The sequence below is a fragment of the Capricornis sumatraensis genome, chromosome 12, assembly GCF_032405125.1.
Source record: "Capricornis sumatraensis isolate serow.1 chromosome 12, serow.2, whole genome shotgun sequence".
Classification (NCBI taxonomy): domain Eukaryota; kingdom Metazoa; phylum Chordata; class Mammalia; order Artiodactyla; family Bovidae; genus Capricornis; species Capricornis sumatraensis.
In genome coordinates, this window is record NC_091080.1 from 92,193,668 (window position 1) to 92,216,043 (window position 22,376).

At 47.1% G+C, this 22,376-nt stretch overlaps 1 protein-coding gene across 1 annotated transcript in view; it reads left to right on the forward strand.

The window, feature by feature from the left end:
* MYO16 (myosin XVI) overlaps positions 1-22,376 on the forward strand; it is a 397,000-nt gene that overhangs the window by 148,351 nt on the left and 226,273 nt on the right. The window contains exon 15 of the mRNA XM_068984571.1: positions 7,333-7,480. Within this exon, the coding sequence (XP_068840672.1) occupies positions 7,333-7,480 (148 nt within the window). The remainder of the gene's footprint in view (positions 1-7,332; positions 7,481-22,376) is intronic.

Sequence of the window (22,376 nt, forward strand, 5' to 3'; positions counted from 1 at the left end):
CTAAACAGCAACAAACTTGTATTTTGCAGTTAGCTTATGTCTAAATCCCATTATGACTAAATGAAATTTGGTAAAAAAAAAATGCATAAAAGGAATAAAAAAGATAATTTTAGCTGTTAAAGTTAGAGGTTTAAATTCTGCAAGAGGAAAATTGTTTTACTTTTTATTTTTTAATCCATGGCTAAGAGCTCTGCCTGAAGGTCTGCCATTTAGGAAAACCTCCGAGGACAAATGTGTGAAGCATCAGACTCTGGTTTTCACAGCTTTGCTTGTGACACCCCAGTCAGGACATCCCTCCAAGTGAAGGGATCACCTCATTTAGGAGCCTTAATTCCTCCTGACCTTGTCAGGCACCAGGGGTTGGAGCCACAGAAGCTGGCAGGCCCCCTGTTCCAGCCCCTTGTCACTCCAGGGGACCCAAAGATAAGCACCCGGTGTAATCAGAGAGCTTGTTAGAACTGCAGTCTCATAATCCACCCTGAACCTCAGCACTGGGAATCTTCAACAGGATTCCCCAGCTGTTCCGACAGACGCTGACGTCTGAAAGCAGTGGTTCTAACCCAACCTGACTACAGCTGGATGCTAGGGTTTCTACACGGTTCCCTTGGAGGAGATGCAGCTTGTTCTTGGATCAGTATTCCCTTTGCCAAGATGGAGACACACTAAGTGGCTTCTGCCGGACTCGTTGTTTAGTCGCTCAGTGGTGTCCGACTCTTTGCGACCCCATGGGCTGCAGCCCGCCAGGCTCCTTTGTCCATGGGATTCTCCACGCAAGAATACTGGAGTGGGTTGCCATTCCCTCCTGCAGAAGATCTTCCCGACCCAGGGATCGAACTTAGGTCTGCCGCATTGCAGGCAGACTCTTTACCATCTGAGCCACTCGGGAAGTCCTTCTGACGGTCTTATCCATTCCGGGCTTCGTTTACTTTTTTTCTGGATAGACATATCCTCTTCAGGCATGTTAGTTTAGAAAATTAGCATGTGCCATACAGAAAAGAAGTAGCAAGCTATGGAGGGGAGTTTTGTGTTACTGAGCTGGCAGCTCCGCAGAGCCGCCACACAGTCAGACCGCCTCCCAGGCTGCAGGCTGTGACTCGGGGATGATAAATACTCCCGCAGGCTAACCAGAGGCACTCCCAGATGCTGGGCTGTGCCCGGCGTAAATGCTGAGCTGAGGGCATCAGTGTACTCTCAGCCCGGCCTGCAGCTAAGCGCATCCTCTTAGGAACGTGCTGGTCCAGGCTCCCATGGGAGAGGGCGCCCTGCACCCTCCACTTGCCCTGTGGTTCTACTCCCATCCCCTTCTCCTGAGGATCACCCTTCATTCAGGTCTTGTCACCTATGTTTGCTGGGCAGCCTCCTGCTGTGTTCTTTTAAAAATGTGGCAAATTGATTTTGAAGTGGTTTTGTATATATATATTTATATATTTTAATTTGTAGAATAATACAACTGCTAATACGTAAAGAAGCATATACCGTTGGTGCTCATTGAGGTTACACTAATAGACGGGTAATGCCTAGGACATGAGCGGTCGGGGGAGGCTAACGGGAGCGGCCTGTGGGCTCAGATCTTAGTTATCCTCTGTTTAAGAGGAAGATGAGGAATGTTCAGAGGATGCTTATTAGGAGAGTGAGAGTTCAAGGGCACTGTCTGTGGAGTGAACTTTGAAGAAACTACAAAGGGTGCACTGCCGAGCCCAAGCCTTGGGCGAGATGTGACGAGTGTCATCAAATATTCACCCACCTCGGGGAGAGCGTCTTGAATACAAAGGCGGATTCTTTTGCGGCAGAGAGTCTGCCGAGGTTCCGGAGAAGGAGCCTGCTCGTGACTGCGCTGCGCTTTCTCCCACCCCAGGCAAGAGTTCAGGCAGGACGCAGAGCAGGGGCCAGCATGCTAAAGACGGTCCAACCTGCGATGCGGAGCTTGGACCAAAGGGTGCTACAGACCGGCCCCCTGCTCCGCGTTCTCTGGGCCCCAGTACGCGGCCTGTGTTAACACTGATGAGCTCTTCCGACCCTGAGAGGAGTGGCTCGTTAGCGCTGTTGCCTCCTGGCGCTGGCAGCACAGGATACCCAGGGTCAACAGGAGGAGACAGGGCGTCAGTGACCGGCAGCTGCCGTGACAAAGCCCCACGCCCTGGCCGAGAGCCATCCTGCACAGTTTTGGAGGCCGCAAGCCCAGCATCCAGCTGCAGCAGGGCTGAGCCGTCTCGGGTTCTCGGGGGAGATTCTGTCCTTGCTCTTCTGGCTGACACTTGACTTGTAGAGACATCGCCCTAATCTGCTTTGTCACGGGGGTTCTTCCTGCGTCTCTTTTCTTCTTACCAAGACACCAGTCACGCTGGGTTAGGACTCATGCCTCTCTGTCCATTTTGTCTTTTTAAGAAACAGTTATTCTGCGTTTTACCAGATGATTCTGTTTGTACCGTTGTGTTGGGTGTTCGCTTTGAAGTCAGTTGGATTGCGTCCTGCTTTTCAAGGCCTGCAGGGTCGTCCAGGAGCGAAGACGTGTCTTTCTGACCCTCTCTCCGCCAGCATGTGTCCTTGTGTCCTTCGCTGCATCCGCAGGGTCTGGCACCGCGTCTGGCAGAGTCAGGGGACAGTAGATACACGGCGAGCACATGAATCAAGGGTGGAGGAGCTTACAGCGGCAACTCTAACAGAGGATAAGGACTAGGAAAGCTTAAAGGAACGTCGGGCTCCCAGGTGGCTCAGTGGTAAATCATCCACCTGCCATGCAGGAGACCTGGGTTCGATCCCTGGGTCGGGAAGATCCCCAGCAGTAGGGAAGGCAACCCCCTCCAGTATTCTTGCCTGGAGAATCCCAGGGAGAGAGGAGCCTGGCAGGCTACAGTCCCATGGGGTTGCACAGAGTCAGATACAACTTCACAACTGAGCACACACACAAAGGAATGTGAGCCCAGGATTGGCAGCTCCGAGTGTTTACAAGTCTTTGTTGGATTCCAAAGAGTGGCTGAAGCTGACGGTCGCGCTCTGAGCTCAGATTCCGCAAGTCCTGGGCCAGGCCCAGTCCTACCTCTGTGGCTATTTCTATGACCCGGATCAAACCCCATAGAGGCTCCAAGCTTATTCAGGATGGAGAAGCTAGAGCTGAGACCAGGCAGAGCTTGGACGAGAATGGAGTGGAGTGAGTGTGAGATTCCAGGCCCGGAGAGGCTGCTCTGATCTGGAAACCCCGTGCCGCTCAGTGTGGCCTTGTCTCAGCTTGAGAGCATCTGCCAGCACCCACTTTCAGATGAAACCTCATGCCTGGGGGTCACCGGTCACAGGACCCAGTGCTTAAGTGTTCTCTTTTTTTGTGTGTGTGTGAGACACAATTCACCCCACAACAGAGAATAAGGGCAGATCTATTGTGTTCATCTTTACTTTTCAAAATTATTTTCAGTCTAAGAAAAATTATCATCATCTCCACAAACAGGCACTCTGTGAACACTTCAAGGAGGTGTAAGATCGGACTTTTGAGTTTCGAATAACTTCATCACCAAGAGCCCTTTTTTCTGAATGAAAAATATAAAAGATATTAATTTAATTCACTTTACACGGTTTTTAAAAGGACCTGAGTTATCAGATTAGTCCCAGGTAAAAGCCTTCTGGATTTTAAGCATTCACTAAAATAGTTAATCAAACCAGAGTAAGATTTTCGCACCTCAAGTTAGGTGAAATATATGTTGGTTAGAGGTTCATTTTGTGCTTTATAGAGTCAAACACAGCTCAGCAACCGAACAGCAACTTCCTTAAATCATGAACACATATAACAGTTGTGATGATTTTGCTGTTGTTGTTGTTCTTTAGTTGTTAAGTTGTGTCTGACTCTTTGCAACCCCATGGGCTGCAGTACACCAGGCTTCCCTGTCCTTCACTGTCTCCTTGAGCTTGCTCAAACTCATGTCCATTGAGTCGGTGATGCCATCCAACCATCTCATCCTCTGTCGTCCCCTTCTCCTCCTGCCTTCAATCTTTCCCAGCATCAGGGTCTTTTCCAGTGAGTCAGCTCGTCACATCGGGTGGCCAAAGTATTGGAGTTTCAGCTTCAGTCAGTCCAGTGAATATTCAGGGTTGATTTCCTTTAGGAGTGACTGGTTTGATCTCCTTGCAGTCCAAGGGACTCTCGAGTTTTCTCCAGCACATAATTTGAAAGCATCAATTCTTTGACGCTTAGCCTTCTTTATGGTCCAGCTCTCACATCCGTATGTGATCTTATTATACTGGGAATGCTGTCTTACTCATTTAAGGGGGACAGATGCTGTGTTTCCTTTATTGATACTATTGCTGATACTTTGATATAATGCCAGCTCCTTGATCAGGCATGCAAACACAAATTGTAACATGAAAAATAAAAGTCTCAGTATTATGAAACATCTGCTACAGTGAAGTAAGGATTGTTTCCTAATTTGAAGAAATTTTAATCAATAAATAGCATTCTAGCCGGGCTTTTAGCCCAGGCTTCCCCCATCTGATTACTTATTTGACAGTATAATCTTTCTAGGTTCCCCAAACCCTTCTTTTTTCAGTGGTTCCCGTAACACCAAGGGCACCTTCCTTCTTGAAGGAGAGGGGGTGTTCTCACCTCCATCTCCTTTCATCTTGATCAAAAATGCGTCCAGATCCGTAAAACACTTTCACTGCATATTATATATAATCTGCCAATGTATATATTGACATGCATGTTTTCAGTCGTGAAACTTTCTGGAAGATGTGCTCACATAGAGTTCTGAAAACGTGGAGGATCACAGACATATTTCCAGTCAAGACTATTTCTGACGTAAAACATTTTTTAAAATGTACATGTCTTGAAAACTCGAGAAATAAGTATGACCATTCTGTTCATGATCCCTTGCATGAATGAGTCAGAACCCTTTCTGGCTCCCAAACCTGTGGTCTTCCTTTCAGTACTCTAGTGTCATTTCAGGCACAGCAAAAGTCCTGCATTTGCCCTGTTTGGAAGAATAGAGTCTCATGAAAATTTGAATTTTTGGTTGTTTTGTGTTTTCTTCCATCTGAAAGCTCCTTCAAGATAGATTTAAAAAAAAGAAATCTACTGATCAGAATTCTGCTAATCCACAGTAATTTTATTCGCTACTGGAGAAGAGCTAACTAGGATGATTACTAACTATTCCATTTTGAGAGATGAAGGGTACTGATGTCACTCTGTGATGTGGAATTTGATTAGTTCTGAATGCTGCTTTAAATTAAGCTTGTGTGTTGGCTTGAACAAACGGGCATCAAGTCAGTCTTTTCTCCGAGGATAGAAGCTTGATGATCAGAAGGTCACCGCCACCTTGATGATCAGAAGGATGAATGAAGATCCTCCATTTTCACCTGATATTTCTTTAGTCAGTGAACAGAAAACCACAGTAGAGACAACTCTTGACAGTTTATTTCCTAGGAACGCAGATTTTAGCAGTTAGCGACTTCAGGGTTAATACTATTAATAACAAATGAAACATGTTTTCAGCATTTTGCTTAGGAAAGAAAAGTAAAATTTAATAATTTAGACCTCAACTTGAAATTTACCACCTGATTCAGTGCTTACGGAAAAATGGAAAAGAAATTATACCATCTCTTTCTAATTTTATCACTTTGGGGCTTTAATACCACTAATTTAAGGGATATTTTGAAAGAGTCTTTCTTTATGCATTCATGGCAACCTTTCTAGAAGGTGTGCGGTGAGACAACTTTTCTTAATAGAATTTATGAATTTTGAGACTTTTAAAGCACTGATCACCATTCTGAGACTAAATTGACCACTCACAAAATTTACAGGTATAAAGCACTGAAGAAGTGATTGCATTGGTTCCCTGAGATTCACTGTATAAAACCAAAGCTCGGAGACCTCACATTTTTGCTTTTAAAGACTGGACTCTAGAATAATTAGTTGCAAATTCATTATATGACTTCTTCATAGTTCCAATGTAGGGGAAATTGAGTTTATTTGCCTTCCTAAAACTGCTGTTAGGATCCAAAAAAATTATTGATCATAAACTTTTGGTTCAAAGTGGGAAACCATAGTTATTCACAATTGCCTCTAACATTGAAATGTGTAGCTATTTACTGCCATTCATACTGATAAGAATAAACCTAAATTCAAAGGAAAAGCTTACTCCAGAAACAAAATTTTCAACATGTCAAATGTATGTCAAAAGGTCTGACCAACACCAGAGTCTGAATTTCCAGCCCTCCTTGAAGCAGACCCAGGGTTGTCATTTCCATGTTACATACTTTCATCATTTCCCACCTACTTTAAATGGAATTTCATCATCTACAATCCATAAAAGAAATAATTGGTAAGCTAGACTTCATTCAAATTAAAAATTTCTATTCTATGAAAGACGTACGATCCATGAAGCATGTTCCCTGGCATTGAGTTGAAAACCACATCTCCACGTGGTGTAGGCATGAATGTTTATAGCCGCTCTTTTCATCATCGCAAAAACTGGAAGCAGCCAAGATGTCTCTTAATAGGTGAACGGATAAACGGTAGTACATTCATTCAGTGGACTAGTATTCACTAATAAAAAATGAGCTGTAAAGCCTTGAAAAAACGAAAAAGGACCCTTAAATACATATTATTATGTGTAAGAAGACAGTCTGAAAAGGGTTCTTACTGTGTGATTCCAACTAGATAACATTCAGGAAAAGGCCAAATTACAGTGGCAGCGCAAAGATCATTGCTTGCCGGGAGCTGGGGAGGAGAAGAGGTAACCAGGTGTATCAGTGACTTTTGGGGCCGTGGAACGGTTCTGTATGATGCTGTCAGGGTGCACGCATGACATGTTGTCGTTCAGTGGCTCAGTCGTGTCCAGCTCTTCGCGACCCCACGGACTGCAGCGCGCCAGGCTTCCCTGCCCTTCACTGTTTCCTGGAGCTTGCTCAAACTCATGTGTCCACTGAGTCGGTGATGCCATTCAGCCATCCAATCTATACACCTGTTGCATAAATTTCTCAAAACCCATAGAACTGTATAACACAAAGAGTGAATACCGATATAAATTACAGACTTTAGTCAATAATAGTGTATCAGAATTGGCTCATTCATTTTAACAAATGTACCACTGTAATGCAAGGTAATTAATAACAGGGGAAACGACTTATTAGGGAAAGGAGAAAGGATATATTGGAACTCTCAGTCCTTTCTCCTTAATTTTTCTGGACCTAAAACATTTCTCTGAAAACAAAGTCTATTATTTTGCTTTTTAAAAAGTCTATTTGGAAAGAAGCTGCATTCTTGTCTCTTCTGATTAGTACGTGTAAATGTACGGAGCTGAGCTAATAATGCCATTTAACAGAATCCCTCTTCTTTTCTTTAACCAGCCAGAATCTTTACATATATGCTAGAGAAATCCAGACTTGTTTCACAGCCCCCTGGCCAGAGCAATTTTCTCATCTTCTACTTGCTGATGGACGGATTATCTGCGGAAGAGAAGTATGGACTGCACCTTAATAATTTACACGCCCATCGGTAAGTGATTATGTGTTTTCAGTTTGAGAGTTCTGCCCTCAAATTGTGGTTGCATTTTAGCAGTCTTAAAGTTTCTTATTTTCCAGAGAAGAAATGCTAACTTCTTTTAGGAGAATAATTGGATATACTGTTAGGTTTGAACTATCTGTGTATTTTCATTTATTGAGTGTTTAGGTGAGGTTTGTCGTGAGTGTATTATCTTATATTTTTCTAGTTTTCAGGTCAGAATAATAGAGAGCACATTTATAAGCATCTGTGTTCCCTTGGATATTTTGGATGTAACAGTTATGAATTCCTAATTTGGGGTTGTCTTTTGAAATAATGGGACATAGTATTTGAGCAATTATGGTGCATTAGGAACAGAGGAGGTTACATAATGGCTTCAGATGAACCATACACACAAGCTGGGGGGCACTGATTTTTCTTCAGGGGAGGCAGACGGTGTTTGTTAGAAGGAGGGGGCTTTGGTCACAGGAGGGCCGTGCAAGGGGGTGACTTTGCAACCTACGCGTTTTCACCGACCGCCTGATCCCGTACGTCTCCCTGCATGGACGGATCCACGCTTGGAGAGGATGAGAATGAACCAGCAAGGAGCGTGAACCCCACCCAGACGAGGAGTGGGGGAGAGAGGGGGCAGAGGGTGGCGGGTGGACGGGTCCAGTGGTGAGTTCCTGGCCGAGCAGCGAGGAGGAGCTGCGCTCTGATAAAGCTGTGCCTTAACTTCAAACATTCACTGACCCCTGAGTGTCCGTTCACTGGCTGTTTGTTGCCGGATTCAAGAAGAATGGTGTGCTCGTGATTTCATGAGAACTTTTGTGAGAGAAAATAAAGGATGCGTGAGGAGGAGGAGGAGGGCCTCCCAGGTGGCGATGGTGGTCAAGAACCCACCTGCCAACGCAGGAGAGTGAAGAGACGAGGGTTCGATCCCTGGGTGGGGAGATCCCCTGGAGGAGGGCATGGCAACCGGCTCCAGTACTCTTGCCTGGAGAACCCCATGGACGGAGGAGCCTGGTGGGCTGCAGCCCATGGGGTCGCAGAGAGTCAGACACGCCTGAGCGCCTAAGCACGCATGCACGGCGGGGCGGAGCATGGCCAGAGGACCAGTCACGTTTGAGAGCTGAAGGCCATGCTGAGCGGACAGGGAGGTGGAAGGGTCCAGTGCCTGCACTGAGACGGGCCTTTTCCAGGCCCCCTGGGGTCTCCATGGAGCTGAACCCCCAGACCTGTCCGGGCAGGGACAGGACTACCTCTGTAGTCACCGCGGCTGCGGAGGGGAAGGAGGTGGGGCGTGCTCTCAGGGGCAGGGAATGAACTGGCCTTATTCGAAGACTCCCTTGGATTATTATTTAATGACAACTCATTCGGTTTCCTTGAAACTATTACATCCAACAGTACAGATCGTGTTTATCATGTTGATAGAGACATAAAGTGCAGAAGGCCTTATTAAAATTGTTGTTCAAAGCGAGAGATGGTTTGGAGATTTACTGTCCCCCAAAACAAGAGAAATTCAGAAGAAAACACACTGATACTGAAGAATGATAGCCCAGGTAAAAGCAATTTTAAAAACAGAAACTCTTCTGAAGCCCCGATACTTTGGCCACATGATCAAAGAGCTGATTCATTGGAAAAGACCCTGATGCTGGGAAAGACTGAGGGCAGGAGGAGAAGGGGACGGCAGAGGATGAGATGGTTGGACGGCATCGCCGACTCGATGGATGTGAGTCTGGGTGAACTCCGGGAGATGGTGAAGGACAGGGGAGTGTGTCTTGTTACAATCCACGGGGTCACAAAGAGTCAGACACGACTGAGCGACTGAACACAGCAAACCTACAAGAGCGCTGGCATTTTTTTTTTTTTAATCAAATCACCTCGTTTCCTAAAGGAAGAAATCAGATCTGGAGGTGTAGGGAGGTCTATACCGAAGTGAATGTGCAGGAGCAGTAGTGAGACGGCCGGCTCCTGAATCACTCTCTGCTTTTCTGCATCGGGCGTCTCAGACGGGAGGGAAAGCATCCGACTGGGGGCTGTCGGGGTGTTCCGGGCAGCCTGCGGGGAAGGAAAGCCTCGGTGGCTTGCATTCCTCATCTTCCCTACCAGCAAAGGCCCAGAGCTGACGGCAGACCATTGCCGTAGGTGGTGCGTCTGCAAACGCGTGCGTGCGTGCTTGCACATGCGTGTGCCTGGCATTGCAGACGCAGAGCCACTGAGGAACAAAAGGCAGCCGTCTAGTCCAGCATTCAAAGATATGATTCAGCCTCTTGGTCCGTGGTTTGGACCCCTCTTTTGAAGTGTGAGAGCTTGTGGGAGAAAACAAGCGTTTCTTTATTGACCTCCGTTCCAACATCCGTTTCTCTTTGCAAAAGAGAGCTTGGAATCGCTGAGGCCATTTAGAAAGTCAAACGTCAGGGCTGGCTTTGTGAGAAGGCCCAACAGGAAAGAGTTCAGCAAAATCATGAATAATTCAACTCTCTTGAACAAAGAAGTTATTTTATTAAAATGAATTATAAATATCTAACGAGTGCAAAACAACATTCCTCAATAAAAATGTACACCGCCACTCCAGATTCATAAAACATACCCATTGGAGCATTTGTACAATGACAGTTCCACAGACAGAGTATTCTTTAATAATAAGACCAGTGGTTTTACAAGTTATGATGCCTTATACATCCCAATATTTCTGTGATTTGTGTCATGTGGGTCTTTTAACAGTCACAGCGTTTGTGGGTTTTCTCACCTTAACAGTCCTAGTCAGGCTTGAGGAGCTTATATTTATATTAGGGTATATCATTTTTGCTTATTCATTGCATACATTAAGTACTAGAGTTTTGTAAATTGTTTGGCTTGCTCACAGTCAGTAGTATTAATAACTTATTAGCTTTTTAACCTTTCACAATTTGTTGATCTTTCTGAGTTTCCCCCTTAAGGAATTCATAGGTAAAGGATATCACTATATAACTATATTTATATAGCTATATATTGTTATATAAACAATATATAAATAAACTACATGTTGTTTATATATAAACAATATTATCATCCACCTACTTATCTGCTTTTAAGAGATATTGATATATTATCAGGTAGAACAAATTGGCATCTACTTTACCATCTAAATGTCCCTTTGCGTATTCAATGCTTATTCCATAATGCAACTTGTCTTGAGATTTTGATGATGTATGTTGAGTCTTTAAAGCAAACATTACAAATATTTGCAAACCTGCCTCCTTAAAATGCATCTTTTCTTTGTTACTACCAACTGGTTACCTACATGAAACATATAAATAAACATGGGACAGGAATTGTAAGCTGAAGACATATCCAAGGTTCATCACATGTCCTTACGTGATCAGAACTGCAAAGAGAAGAAAGGATTATTGTAACTAGTGCTTCTGCAGTTAAAGCTACAGAAGTGTTTTTGTTTTGTTTTTTTAACTTTGACTCTGGTTTGGAGCTAAAAGTTTTCAGAGTCTCACATGAAAGTTTACGGAGGTTTATTTTGGTGTTAAATGCACCTAAAAATACTCTGTATAATTGGAACAGTATCTAGAGCAAGCAGATAGCACTCGTTTATAGAATAGAAATGGAGCAGATCTAGATATCAAATCTTACAGCTTAACTGCATGAAAGCAATATTTATAACACTTTGCCTAGAATCTTCCTGGACAGATGGTTTAAACAAGGACCACAAGAAAAATGGCTCTGGGTCCTGACATTTTGAGTAGCAGCAGTAAGTTGCATTATAGAAAACCACCACTAGATGGCACACTCTTCACAAAGTCAGACGGCCAAAATATGTCTCCATCATTAAAGGTTTCTTTTTTCCCCAAACTTATTTATTTTTTAATTGAAGGAAAGTTGTTTCACAAGATACCTACGGCTTCCACATGTGTCAGGTATCCGTGTGTCCCCTCCCTCTGGGACCTCCCTCCCACCTCCCACCCCTTCCGGGGTTTGAGTTCCCTGAGTTGAACACCAAGTGCCCGTCGGCTGTCTACGTTACACGTGGTGCTGCGTGTGCTTCCACGTGACTCTCGCCATTCGTCCCGCCCTCTCCTTCTCCCTGACTGTGTGCACAGCTTCTCCACTGTGGTCCTGTAAATAAGTTGGTCAGTGCCACGTTTCCAGATTCCATATATATGCATTAACATATGAGATGTGTTTTCCTCTTTCTTGTTTCACTCTGAATAATAGAGCCTAGGGTCATTCACCTCAGTAGAACGGGCTCAAATATGTTCCTTTTTACGGCTGAGTAATATTCTATTGTGTATACGCACCACAGTTTCTTTACCCGGGCATCCGTTGATGGACATCTAGGTTGCTCCCATGCCTGAGCTATTGTAAGCTGTGCTGCAATGAACATTGGGGCACATGTGTCTTCTTTAATTTTGTTTTCCGCAGGGTATACGCCAAGTAGTGGGATCGCTAGGTCCTACAGTAGTTCTACTCCCAGTGTTTTGAGGAATCTCCATAGTGGCTGTATCATTTTCCATTCCCACCGACAGTGCAAGGGGGTTCCCATGTCTTCACACCCTCTCCAGCATTTATTGTTTGTGGGGTTTTTTGATGACGGCCATTCTGACTGGTGTGAGGAGATATTTGATTTGCCTTTCTCTAATAACGAGCGATGTTGAGCATCTTTTCATGTGTTTATTAGCCACCTGTATGTCTTCTTTGGAGAAATGTCTGTTCAGGTCTCTTGGCCACTTTTTGATTGGGTGGGTTGTTTTTCTCTTACTGAGCTGCATAAGGTGCTTGTATGTTTTGGAAAGGGATCCTTTGTCAGTCTGCTTTGTCCAGGCCGTACAGTCATGTTCCATCATCCCTTTGGCTTCTGGCCTTGCTGGTATGGTTGAGCCGGTGTTTGGTGTAGGCTTCGTGTTGGGGGAGATTTGTGTTTGCATTCTGGTGGGGGGAGGTGAGTTTGGGGGTTTTTTCCCCTCTGATGGGTAGGGCTGTGTGAGGCCGTATGTTTGGGTTCTTGTCTTGCTTGTTGTTCAGGCGGAGCATCTTGCCCTGAGTGCTGCCAGCAGTTGGGTGATGCCAGCTCTTGTATCCAGGCAGAGGGCTTGGCCGAGTTCTCAACAATCATTGCTCCCTGAGTTGGGAGTCCTGGCAGCCTAGGGTCTGGGACGCACTGCTCCCACTCCAGAGACTCCGGCCCAATCTCTGGCCAGGGGACCGAGACTCTGTAAGTCGTGTGCTGTGGCATTAAAGGGGATTAAAGCAAATGTACCATGGCACTAGTGGTAAAGAACTCGCCTGCCAGTGCAGGAGATATAAAAGACATGGGTTTGATCTCTGGGTCTGGAAGATGCCCTGGAGAAGGGAATGGCAGCCCTCTCCAGAATTCTTGCCTGGAGAATCCCATTGACACAGGAGCCTGGTGAGCTACAGTCCATCGGGTCTCTCCAAAGAGTCAGACACAGCTGAACTGACTTAACACAGAAACAAGAAACAAAAGATAAACCCCAGACAAATGGCGAGTACAAAATCAAGCAAATAATAACAAAAATAATGGAACATGCACACACACATTACAAAACCAAAATAGTCCAAAGAAAATAAAGTACAAGAGGCTGACCCGGTGAGCAAAGGAAACCAACAATGATATTGACCAATTAAAAAAAAAAAAAAAACTAAAGCACAAACCAGAAAACCAAATGAAAGCAAGGTGCCAACTGGGGAACAAAGCAGGGAAGACAATAAACTGACAAACATGGTGAAAAAAAAGAAAAGAAAGGGAGAATAGAAAAGCAAAGTTAAATAGAAGTCTATGAAAAAGGTTTATATGCATTAAAGAATACCTACTGCAGGAAAAAAGCAATAAGAAAACAAACAAAAATATTTTAAAAATAAAGTTTTAGAAATTAGAAGAAACAAAACCCACTGAATTTCAAAAGTACAACAGAGAGGCAAAAATATACAAAGGAAATAAAAAGTGGGATTTTTTTTTAAAAAAAGTCTTAAATAGAGTTATTAGTGTTAATAAAACCAACAACCACGGCAACAGAGGCAAAAAAAGAAAAAGAAGAATAAAAATCCAGAACCAAACAGACAAGTCAAAATTAAGAAGAAGAAGAAGAAGAAACGTTCTTCTCAGATCTCAGCTGTCGGCGTCCTTCCCCTCACTGTGAGTCAGAGTCCCCTTCACCTCCTAGGACGCCCTCCAACCCTGCACTGGTCTCTGGGCCCGCTGTGGGGCAGCCGCGACTCTCAGCGAGTCCTGCTGCTGCGTGTTCTTGCTCCGGCGTCCTTGGCTGCCAGAGCTACTGAGTTTTCTTTTGCGGGAACTGTCATTGTCCTTTTATATATTCGACAGGCGCAGTCGGCCTCGCTGATCGTGTGGATTTAATCTGCAGCTTGTACAGCTGGTGGCCTCTTGCTTAGCCGCACTGCCCCTGGCTTTCAATTGGTTTTCGGTTGTGGTTTCACCTCCACCGCTGCCTGAGTGTCGTCCTCTGGGGTTCCCTCCTGAGGCTGCCCTGGAGGACCTGGGTCTGCCCCAGTGGGGTCTGGGCCTGGAGGGGGCGCTGCTTGGATCCCCTGCTTGGATCGCGGGGACCCTGGCAGCACCGGGCACCCAGCGGAGCCGGCAGCTAGGGAAGAGGGAGGTATGGGGCTCTTAGGGGTCTTCAGAGCCTCTGGCAGCTCTGCCCCAGTGGGGACTGAGTGTGGAGGGGGCACACCTGCTTGGCTCACGGGGACCCTGGCAGCGCCAGGTGTGCAGGGACGCCGGCTGCCCCGGTCGCGGGAGCTGTGACCCTCCTGGAGCCTCTTTCCAGCTTCCTCTTTCCTCTGGCAGCTGGCGTTCAAATGATCCTTTTTCGCTGCTCCTCTGTGGCTCTGCGTGTTCAAGGCACTTAAATGACCCCCCTGGCTGGGGACCTTCTCTGTCACTCAATGCATCAAGCCCTTAAAGGCCACCTTCCTCCGGGGTCCTTCTCGATTCTTCAGCTGCCAGCACTCGGGGGAGAGGCCCCAGGGACGGCTCCACCCGCCGCGTGGGACTCAGCAGTGTCGCCTCGTGGCTGCCTGTTCCCGCACAGGCGTCCCCACCGCAGAGCCCTCCCTCAGGTCTCCCCGGGCCTCTCCCCGCAGTCAAAGCAGGCCTCGCCCTGGGATTAGGCTCCGATCCGATCTCCACGGCCCAGCACCCAGCCGCTGCGCTTTTCAGGGTTCTTGCGGCCCTGTCCGGGGTACACAGAGCAGCAGCAGGGATTGTCCGCGTGGTTCTCAGTACTTTCAGCCTCAGCCTCACGGATGAGCTGCGGCGCTCTCCAGGAGCCTCCGATGCCATCCCTCTGTCCGGAACAGTCTCCCCGATGGGGGATCGGACCCCCGCTTCGGTCCCCCAGCCCCACTGCTGTCTCGGGGGCAGGTCTGGCCCTGCTCAGTGCCCTCCTTCTCCCTCCTTCCTTCACCCTCCCGGGTTTTGCGTGGATCTGTACGTTCCTCTCGGTGGCCGGGGACGCCTGCCAGCTCTCCGCTGGTGCCCCGTGAGATCCTCCGCACCCGCGGGTGTGTCCCGAGGCATCCGCGAGGGGCGCCGCACTCCAGTCCACCCACCCCGCCCCCATCCTGTCTCCAAAGGTCTCTTTTATTGACGGATTCTTCCTATGATTCCCTCTTTCTTTTCCTTGGCTGTTTGTTTCTCAGATTTTATTTCAAAACATTTAAAGTGATCCCAACACTGCATCTGGAAAGCAAATACAGTTTGTTCCTGGGAACTGAGTTTTAAAGAAAGTTAGAAGTAGTCATCAATTGCTTATCTTCAACCTGCTTTGCACAGCTCTTAGGGGTTTAGCCTCTGAAATCTGGAGAAGTAGTTCCTCACCACCCTTCATGTTGATTAATGATGGAAATGACTGGGGTGCGGCCTCAGAGCATTCTCTGCAAAGGTCAGGTTTGAATTATGAACCGAGAGCAAGCAATCGTTTGACTCAGCGTGTGTGACCTGCTTCTAACCTTGCGTGTTAGTGAAGTTTGGAAACTCTGACTCACCGAGCACTGGAACTTGAGAGGGCTGCCCCAGTACACCTGTCACAGTAGGTGAGGCAGCTCTGAACTCTCAGTGAACACGTATTTTTTTTCTTGCTAAGGGTTTATTATGCGTGTTGAACTTAACCTGCGAAAGACACACACAATTGTAAGAACTTAAGAGTAAATTTAAATTTTTTTGAGGATGATTTTTAATGACGCTGTGATATAATCAACAGTTTACTCGATACTCATTTTATGCACCCAAAGCTTAAAGATGGTCTTGAGACAAAGGTTTGAGGCAGGAGGTATTATATTCTATTTCTGACTGATTCTGTTATTAATTAAATGATGATCACAACTGTAATAGATGCAACTTACGGAGCACTTAGCATAGTTGGGGTCCCCGCTAGGGTCTCCCTTGTCATGTTGAATCCCCACCTGTTACAGGGCAGAGGGCGCAGGACCGCACCCTCACCAGATGGTCCAGGCTGAGGATGGAGAGGTTGGCCAGGAGCCCAGGCTGCCTCTTGGTCTTAAACTTGTGCTGTCTCTGCAGCAACGTTGCCTGTAAAATATCACCTCCTGCATTTGCACCTTTGCAACCAGGAGATTTCAAAGAAGGTGAGAGGGAAAGTATAAGGTCAAGTGCGTATGCGCGTTTTTATTAATATTTACAGTCAGTTAAGCACAACTAATTCAGGGCATTTCTGGAGTCTCTCCTCCTCTAACTACCAGAAAAAGCAATCCTGGGCCATTTCTTTATCCAGGAGCATAAGAAAATGTTTGAAGCGCATTGATCACCTTAGCTGAAGGTCCTGTTGAAAGTACAAGGAAGGTTGGATCACTTCGGTAAGTGGGCCGATACATTTCACTTGTGAAAAAGGCCAATAGGAAGAAGTCAGGGCCCGTGGCTTTCTTACTTCCATCTGTGAGAGACGTCCCCCCCGACGGTGGAGAGGAGAGAGGAAGGAGCACACGGACGTCAGCTGCTCGCTCTGCCCCTTGGGCTCATCGGCACTGTCCTCACGCACACCCCCACCGTCTCCCAGATTCCCTTTGCAGTTCACAGAGGGACGGAATTGACAGGGTTTACTGGCAAATAGATGGGGAAATAGTAGACACAGTGGCTGACTTAATTTTTCTGCACTCCAAAATCACTGCAGATGGTGATTGCAGCCATGAAATTAAAAGACACTTGCTCCTTGGAAGGAAAGTTATGACCAACATAGATAGCATATTAAAAAGCAGAGACATTACTTTGCCAACAAAGGTCCGTCTAGTCAAGGCTATGGTTTTTCCAGTAGTCATGTATGGATGTGAGAGTTGGACTGTGAAGAAAGCTGAGCACCGAAGAATTGATGCTTTTGAACTGTGGTGTTGGAGAAGACTCTTGAGAGCCCCTTGGACTGTGAGGAGATCCAACCAGTCCATCCTAAAGGAGATCAGTCCTGAATATTCATCGGAAGGACTGATGCTGAAGCTGAAACTCCAAAACTTTGGCCACCTGATGTGAAGAGCTGACTCATTTGAAAAGACCCTGATGCTGGGAAAGACTGAAGGCAGGAGGAGAGGGCAGAGGATGAGATGGTTGGATGGCATCACCAACTGGATGGACATGGGTTTGGGTGAACTCCGGGAGTTGGTGATGGACAGGGAGGCCTGGCCTGCTGCAGTCCCTGGGGTCGCAAAGAGTCAGACATGACTGAGCTACTGAACTGAACTGAACCGGTAGATAAGATGCTGTTCCTCATCCTGTCGGGGCAGTTGATAGCTTACGGTCAATGATGTCGGATTTGTGACCTCCGAAGAAGATTTAGCTTCGGGACCAAGGATCAGGCTTGATCACACAAGAGCTTTTGTGTAGCAGAGTTTTATGAAAGTCGGAAAAGGGAGAAAGCTTCTGACATAGACATCAGAACAAGAACGCAGAACGCCCTCCCCAGCTAGTTTTATCAGGACCTTATATACTTTTTTCACACCCACTCCCACAACATACATCTTAAAGGAACAAGATTAGACCGAACAATAGAAAGATCTTACCAGACCCACTCCCATAATATACATTTTAAGATGACAGGATTAGTCAGAAGGTTCTTGGTAAGGAGAAACGTGACCTAGAACCAGATACATTGTTATGTCGACTAAGAGACAGCAACGTAGAAAAGAAGGTTTGTCTTTTTCTCCTTGAGAGCCCCAGGCCCCTTTCTCCTCCTCGGGAACCCTGGACTTCTTCTCAGCCTACCTAGGAACTGACTCTCCCACAGTCGCGCCATGGAATCAGTGAACAGGAGCAGCCGTGAGCAGAGGCTCCTCAGAAGCCTGTGACGTCAAGCCCAGCTCCCGCTGGTGTGTGGAGGGACTTGCCCTCCGTGACAGGTGACTCTGCATGTCCCCGATATTTGCTGGCAAACACGCACGGTCTGCTAAGCACAGTACACTTAGCTGAGAGGACACAGGTTAAAGCTGCCTCTCGAGAAATGGCAACCCAGTCCAGTCTTCCTGCCTGGAGAATCCCGTGGATGGAGGAGCGTGGTGGGCTACAGTCCGTGGGGTCGCAAAGAGTCGGACAGAACTGAGCCACTTCACTCTGCTGCTGGGCAGTGGGGCAAATCGGGCAACCTGGGCGTGCTTGTCGGTGAAGCAGGGCTGACCTGCGCGCTCTGCTGTGACTGAGGACGGTGCAGGCTGCCTCGGGAGCCCTCCGGAGGAGAAGGTCCCAGAACGCACTCTAGAAGGACCAGCAAGACTGTCACCATGAATATGGGGGCTCTGTCCATCCAAGGCCCTGAGACCCGCCGTAGAGGTAATTGTTCTGAGGCGGATGACGAGTTTGCATCAGATCCGGAGCGCTCAGAGGAGCTCTGGGTGTGGGCCGCTGCCTCCCTCCGAGCTCTGACTCCGCTGGCACGCGGCTGCTCCCCAGACCTTCCCCGGACCTTCCCCGGTGTCTGCTGTGCCAGTCGGGCTCTGAGTCTCCGGTCCCCGTGATAAATGACTTGTTTCAGTGATTGACGTGTAATTGGATCTTTGGATGGAAGTCCACGCAGCCTTCCTGAAGAAGTGAAGGATGGAAAGGGGGACCGGGGAACCCTCGGTGGCAGTGGGGGCTGTAGGGCTGGGAAATCGGGGGTCTCCCATCAGCCCACGGAGCCCACCTCCGCGGAGAGCATCGCGTTGCTGAGACTGAGACGCGGGGGAAAGCGCAGCCCTGGGCAGAACCTGCACACGCGTGGAGACCTTGCTGTTCACGTTTTCCCTGTGCCAATAAATCCACCCGTGTGCTCCAGAGTCTTTGCCTTTCTGTACGAGCTATGGTAGGGGGGAGAAACCAAACAAACACACATTTAAATCCAAAAACCTGCGCTTAGTTCTCAGAGAGGACAGTGACCCCAGTGAGATTTTGGAATGCATGCTTCTTTCTCGATCACCTGTCTCCCCAAGTGGGTTCTGTCTGTTCACACCACAGGTGCGCTGTGTCCATCACGGGGTGGATATTTGTGTAGAATCCTACAGTGAAACGTGTGTGTGTGTGTGTGCACACACAAATCTAAAATGAACTTCCAGGCGGTGGTAAGAAGGACCACTTTTCACCAAAGGCTGTTTGTTCTTGTGAATCCACAGTGGAGTCTAAAAGCACGTAGGAGGCATAATTAAAATCGGAATAACCAACATTTGCTCGCGCTAAGAACTTGATGTGTATCATCTCACTTTATCTGCAAGCCAGCCTGACAGGAGGTTGGGTGAATAACACCCGAAGGCACATCCTAGGAGTGCAGGAGCCTGTCTTAGACACCTCACGTCCTTGCCTCTCAAACCCTAATTTCTAGAAACAGATGAAAGATTCTGTGGAAATACTTGAAAAGAAGCCACAAAAGACCAGGGCACCCAGAGGGAAGCTGTCCAACACTCGAGGCAGGGAGGCCGGGGTCCCCGCAGCCAGGGATCCCAGCTGCTCCTCCGTCCTGGTACCCGCCAGCCCCTGGGATGATGCTAGCTGGCCAAAGGGTGCCGTGAAGTGCGGGTCAGACTGATGTGGGCTTCCCTGGGGGCTCAGCCAGTAAAGAATCCACCTGCAATGCAGGAGACCCCAGTTCGATTCCTGGGTCAGGAAGATCCCCTGGAGAAGGGATAGGCTACCCACTCCATTATTCTTGGGCTTCCCTGGGGGCTCAGCTGGAAAAGAATCTGCCTGCAATGCAGGAGACCCCAGTTCAATTCCTGGGTGAGGAAGATCCCCTGGAGAAGGAAAAGGCTACCCACCCCAGTATTCTGGCCTGGAGTCCATGGGGTCGCAAAGAGTGGGACATGACTGAGCGACTTTTGCTTCGCTTCACTGCACTTCAGACTGGTGTGAATTCGGATTCAGGGGAGAGTGAGGAGCTGCAGGAACTGGTGGTCAAGTGCAACTCAACAAACTTTGCTAGGAGTCTCTGACTCTGGCAGCACCATTGCACAGGACGGGGCTGCTGACTGCCGAGGGCTGGTGGGGGTGTTCTGGATCAGGTGGCTCAGGGCTGTGGGGTTTCCTTCCCAGTGAGGAGGGAAACAGAAACTTGATCTCTGGCCTGCTGGGCCCTGCCTCACCGACCCCTCTCCCCCTGTCCACCAGCCTACCGCACGCCCTTCCCAAACTCCTCTTCAACTGTTCTCTGTTCAGTCCTTTACATGCATCAGGAGGCTTCCCTGGTGGCTCAGACGATAAAGCATCTGCCTGCAATGTGGGAGACCTGGGTTCAATCCCTGGGTCGGGAAGATCCCCTGGAGAAGGAAATGGCAACCCACCTCAGTACTCTTGCCTGAAAAATCCCGTGGACGGAGGAGCCTGGTAGGCTACAGTCCATGGGGTCACAAAGAGTCAGACACGCCTGAGCGACTTCTCTCCAAGGCATCCTTTTCTTATGTGTGTTGGCCAGAATGTTCGTTAATTCAAAACATCTTATGGAAAAACCTGAGTGAACTTTTCGGCCAACCCAGTATGTTAGCACCCAAGAAACATGGCTTTCCGGATGAGTAAGTGTCACATTGCAGCTCAAATATAAAGCAGGAGAAGTTAGCTTTATTTGTACCATATATATAATGATATGTGGACTTCCTAGGTGGGTCAGTGGTGAAGAACCCTCCTCCCAGCGCAGGAGACACGGGTTTGATCCCTGGGTAGGTAAAAGGGATGTATGTGGACAGACGGCGTAGGTCATGTGAAGGACCACATGAATCAGTTCTGTAAAGTGAAAGTTCATAGAAAAGGAACGAGCCTAAAGCTATATTTGCTTTTGAACTGAAATAACCTAAAGTGAAACGACAAGCTGAGATGCACTGGGTAAGCAGATGCAAGGTTATAGCAAAGTCTGCGCGTTTCATGTAAACACTGTGTTTCAGGCGTCTGTGGTATACTTATTAAAAAATTGAGCGCATCTTAGGCCACAGAGTAAAGTTTAATAAATTCCCCAATTCAGAAATTGTACAGGGTTTATTCTCTGTCTACCGAGTAATAAAGTTAGAAACCAAATGGGCCAGTAAAAACAAGCGAGCAAAAGGCCGCTAGAAAACTATTGATATTGATCCCTGGTAGCAGAAACAAAGGATAGAGGATCGTGACGCTAAAGAAACAAGAATCCGTTGACACTGACTCTTCAAAAAATGAAAAATCAAATGAGATGAAAACCAGAAGGATCCTGGATAATTTCCATCCCTGAAAGAAGGCACGCCCAGGAAATTCCAAAGCTTCAAAGAACAGAAGATTGTTTAAAGCATCACAGAAATTACCGATGGCAGACAATTCTTTGTTCCCTTTTCAGAAGGCAGCTTATGCAGAAAGGAAACCCCAGAGTTCCAATGGTCCCATGAAAAGATGCATATTCTCACAAGTAATCAAGGAAATGCAAGCTGAAGGGATAATTGGGTACCATTTCACAGTGAAAATATTTGCACCAGTAAAACGAAACAGGTAATAGGACGGGCTCCGCACTGACACACCCCTGATGAGAGTTTCGATCTGGACGGCCGCTCTGGGGAGCGGTGTTTGTTCAGGTTGGCCACGGGCGTAACGCACCAAGGCAGGTGGGTGTTACCCCACAGGGTGCTCTGGGCAGCATGTGGGCACATCTGTGGTTCTGGCCCCTTGGGGAAGGGTGCCGCTGGCAGCTCGTGAGCGGACGCAGCGGGACGGCAGAAGCCCCTGCCCACCGTGGGATGGCCCACAGCCACGAGTGGTCAGACCCCAGTGCTCAGTCAGCCTGGTGGACAAGCATTGCTTAGGGAGCCCCACACACGTGCGTAAAAATCGTGGACCTGGACATAAAATGCACTGTTCAAAGATGCAGATACCTAAGTAGGAAAGAAATGACTTTACTTCAGGAAATAAAATAATCAGGTTGTGGTCGTGGTGGAGGATTTTTAAAACGGTATCAATAAATGAACCTAAACTCTATGTAATAGTAGATCTTATAAATCTAAAGTTGGGTTAATTTGCTGAATGAGGCATATAATGTACATAATATTTATATAATTTTAAATACAGCAACGCTACGTATTTTATAGGTACAAACATGTATTGATACAATTTAATTTTTTAAAAAAGACTGAGAATATTGACACAGAATTGATCATACTTTTTCTGTCTAATAAAGTCTGACACTGTTTCCACTGTTTCCCCATCTATTTCCCATGAAGTGATGGGACCGGATGTCATGATCTTCGTTTTCTGAATGTTGAGCTTTAAGCTAACTTTTTCACTCTCCACTTTGACTTTCATCAAGAGGCTTTTTAGTTCCTCTTCACTTCACAGTGTCAGACTTTATTCTTTGGGGCTCCAAAATCACTGCAGATGGTGACTGCAGCCATGAAATTAAAAGACGCTTGCTCCTTGGAAGAAAAGTTATGACCAACCTAGACAGCATATTCAAAAGCAGACATT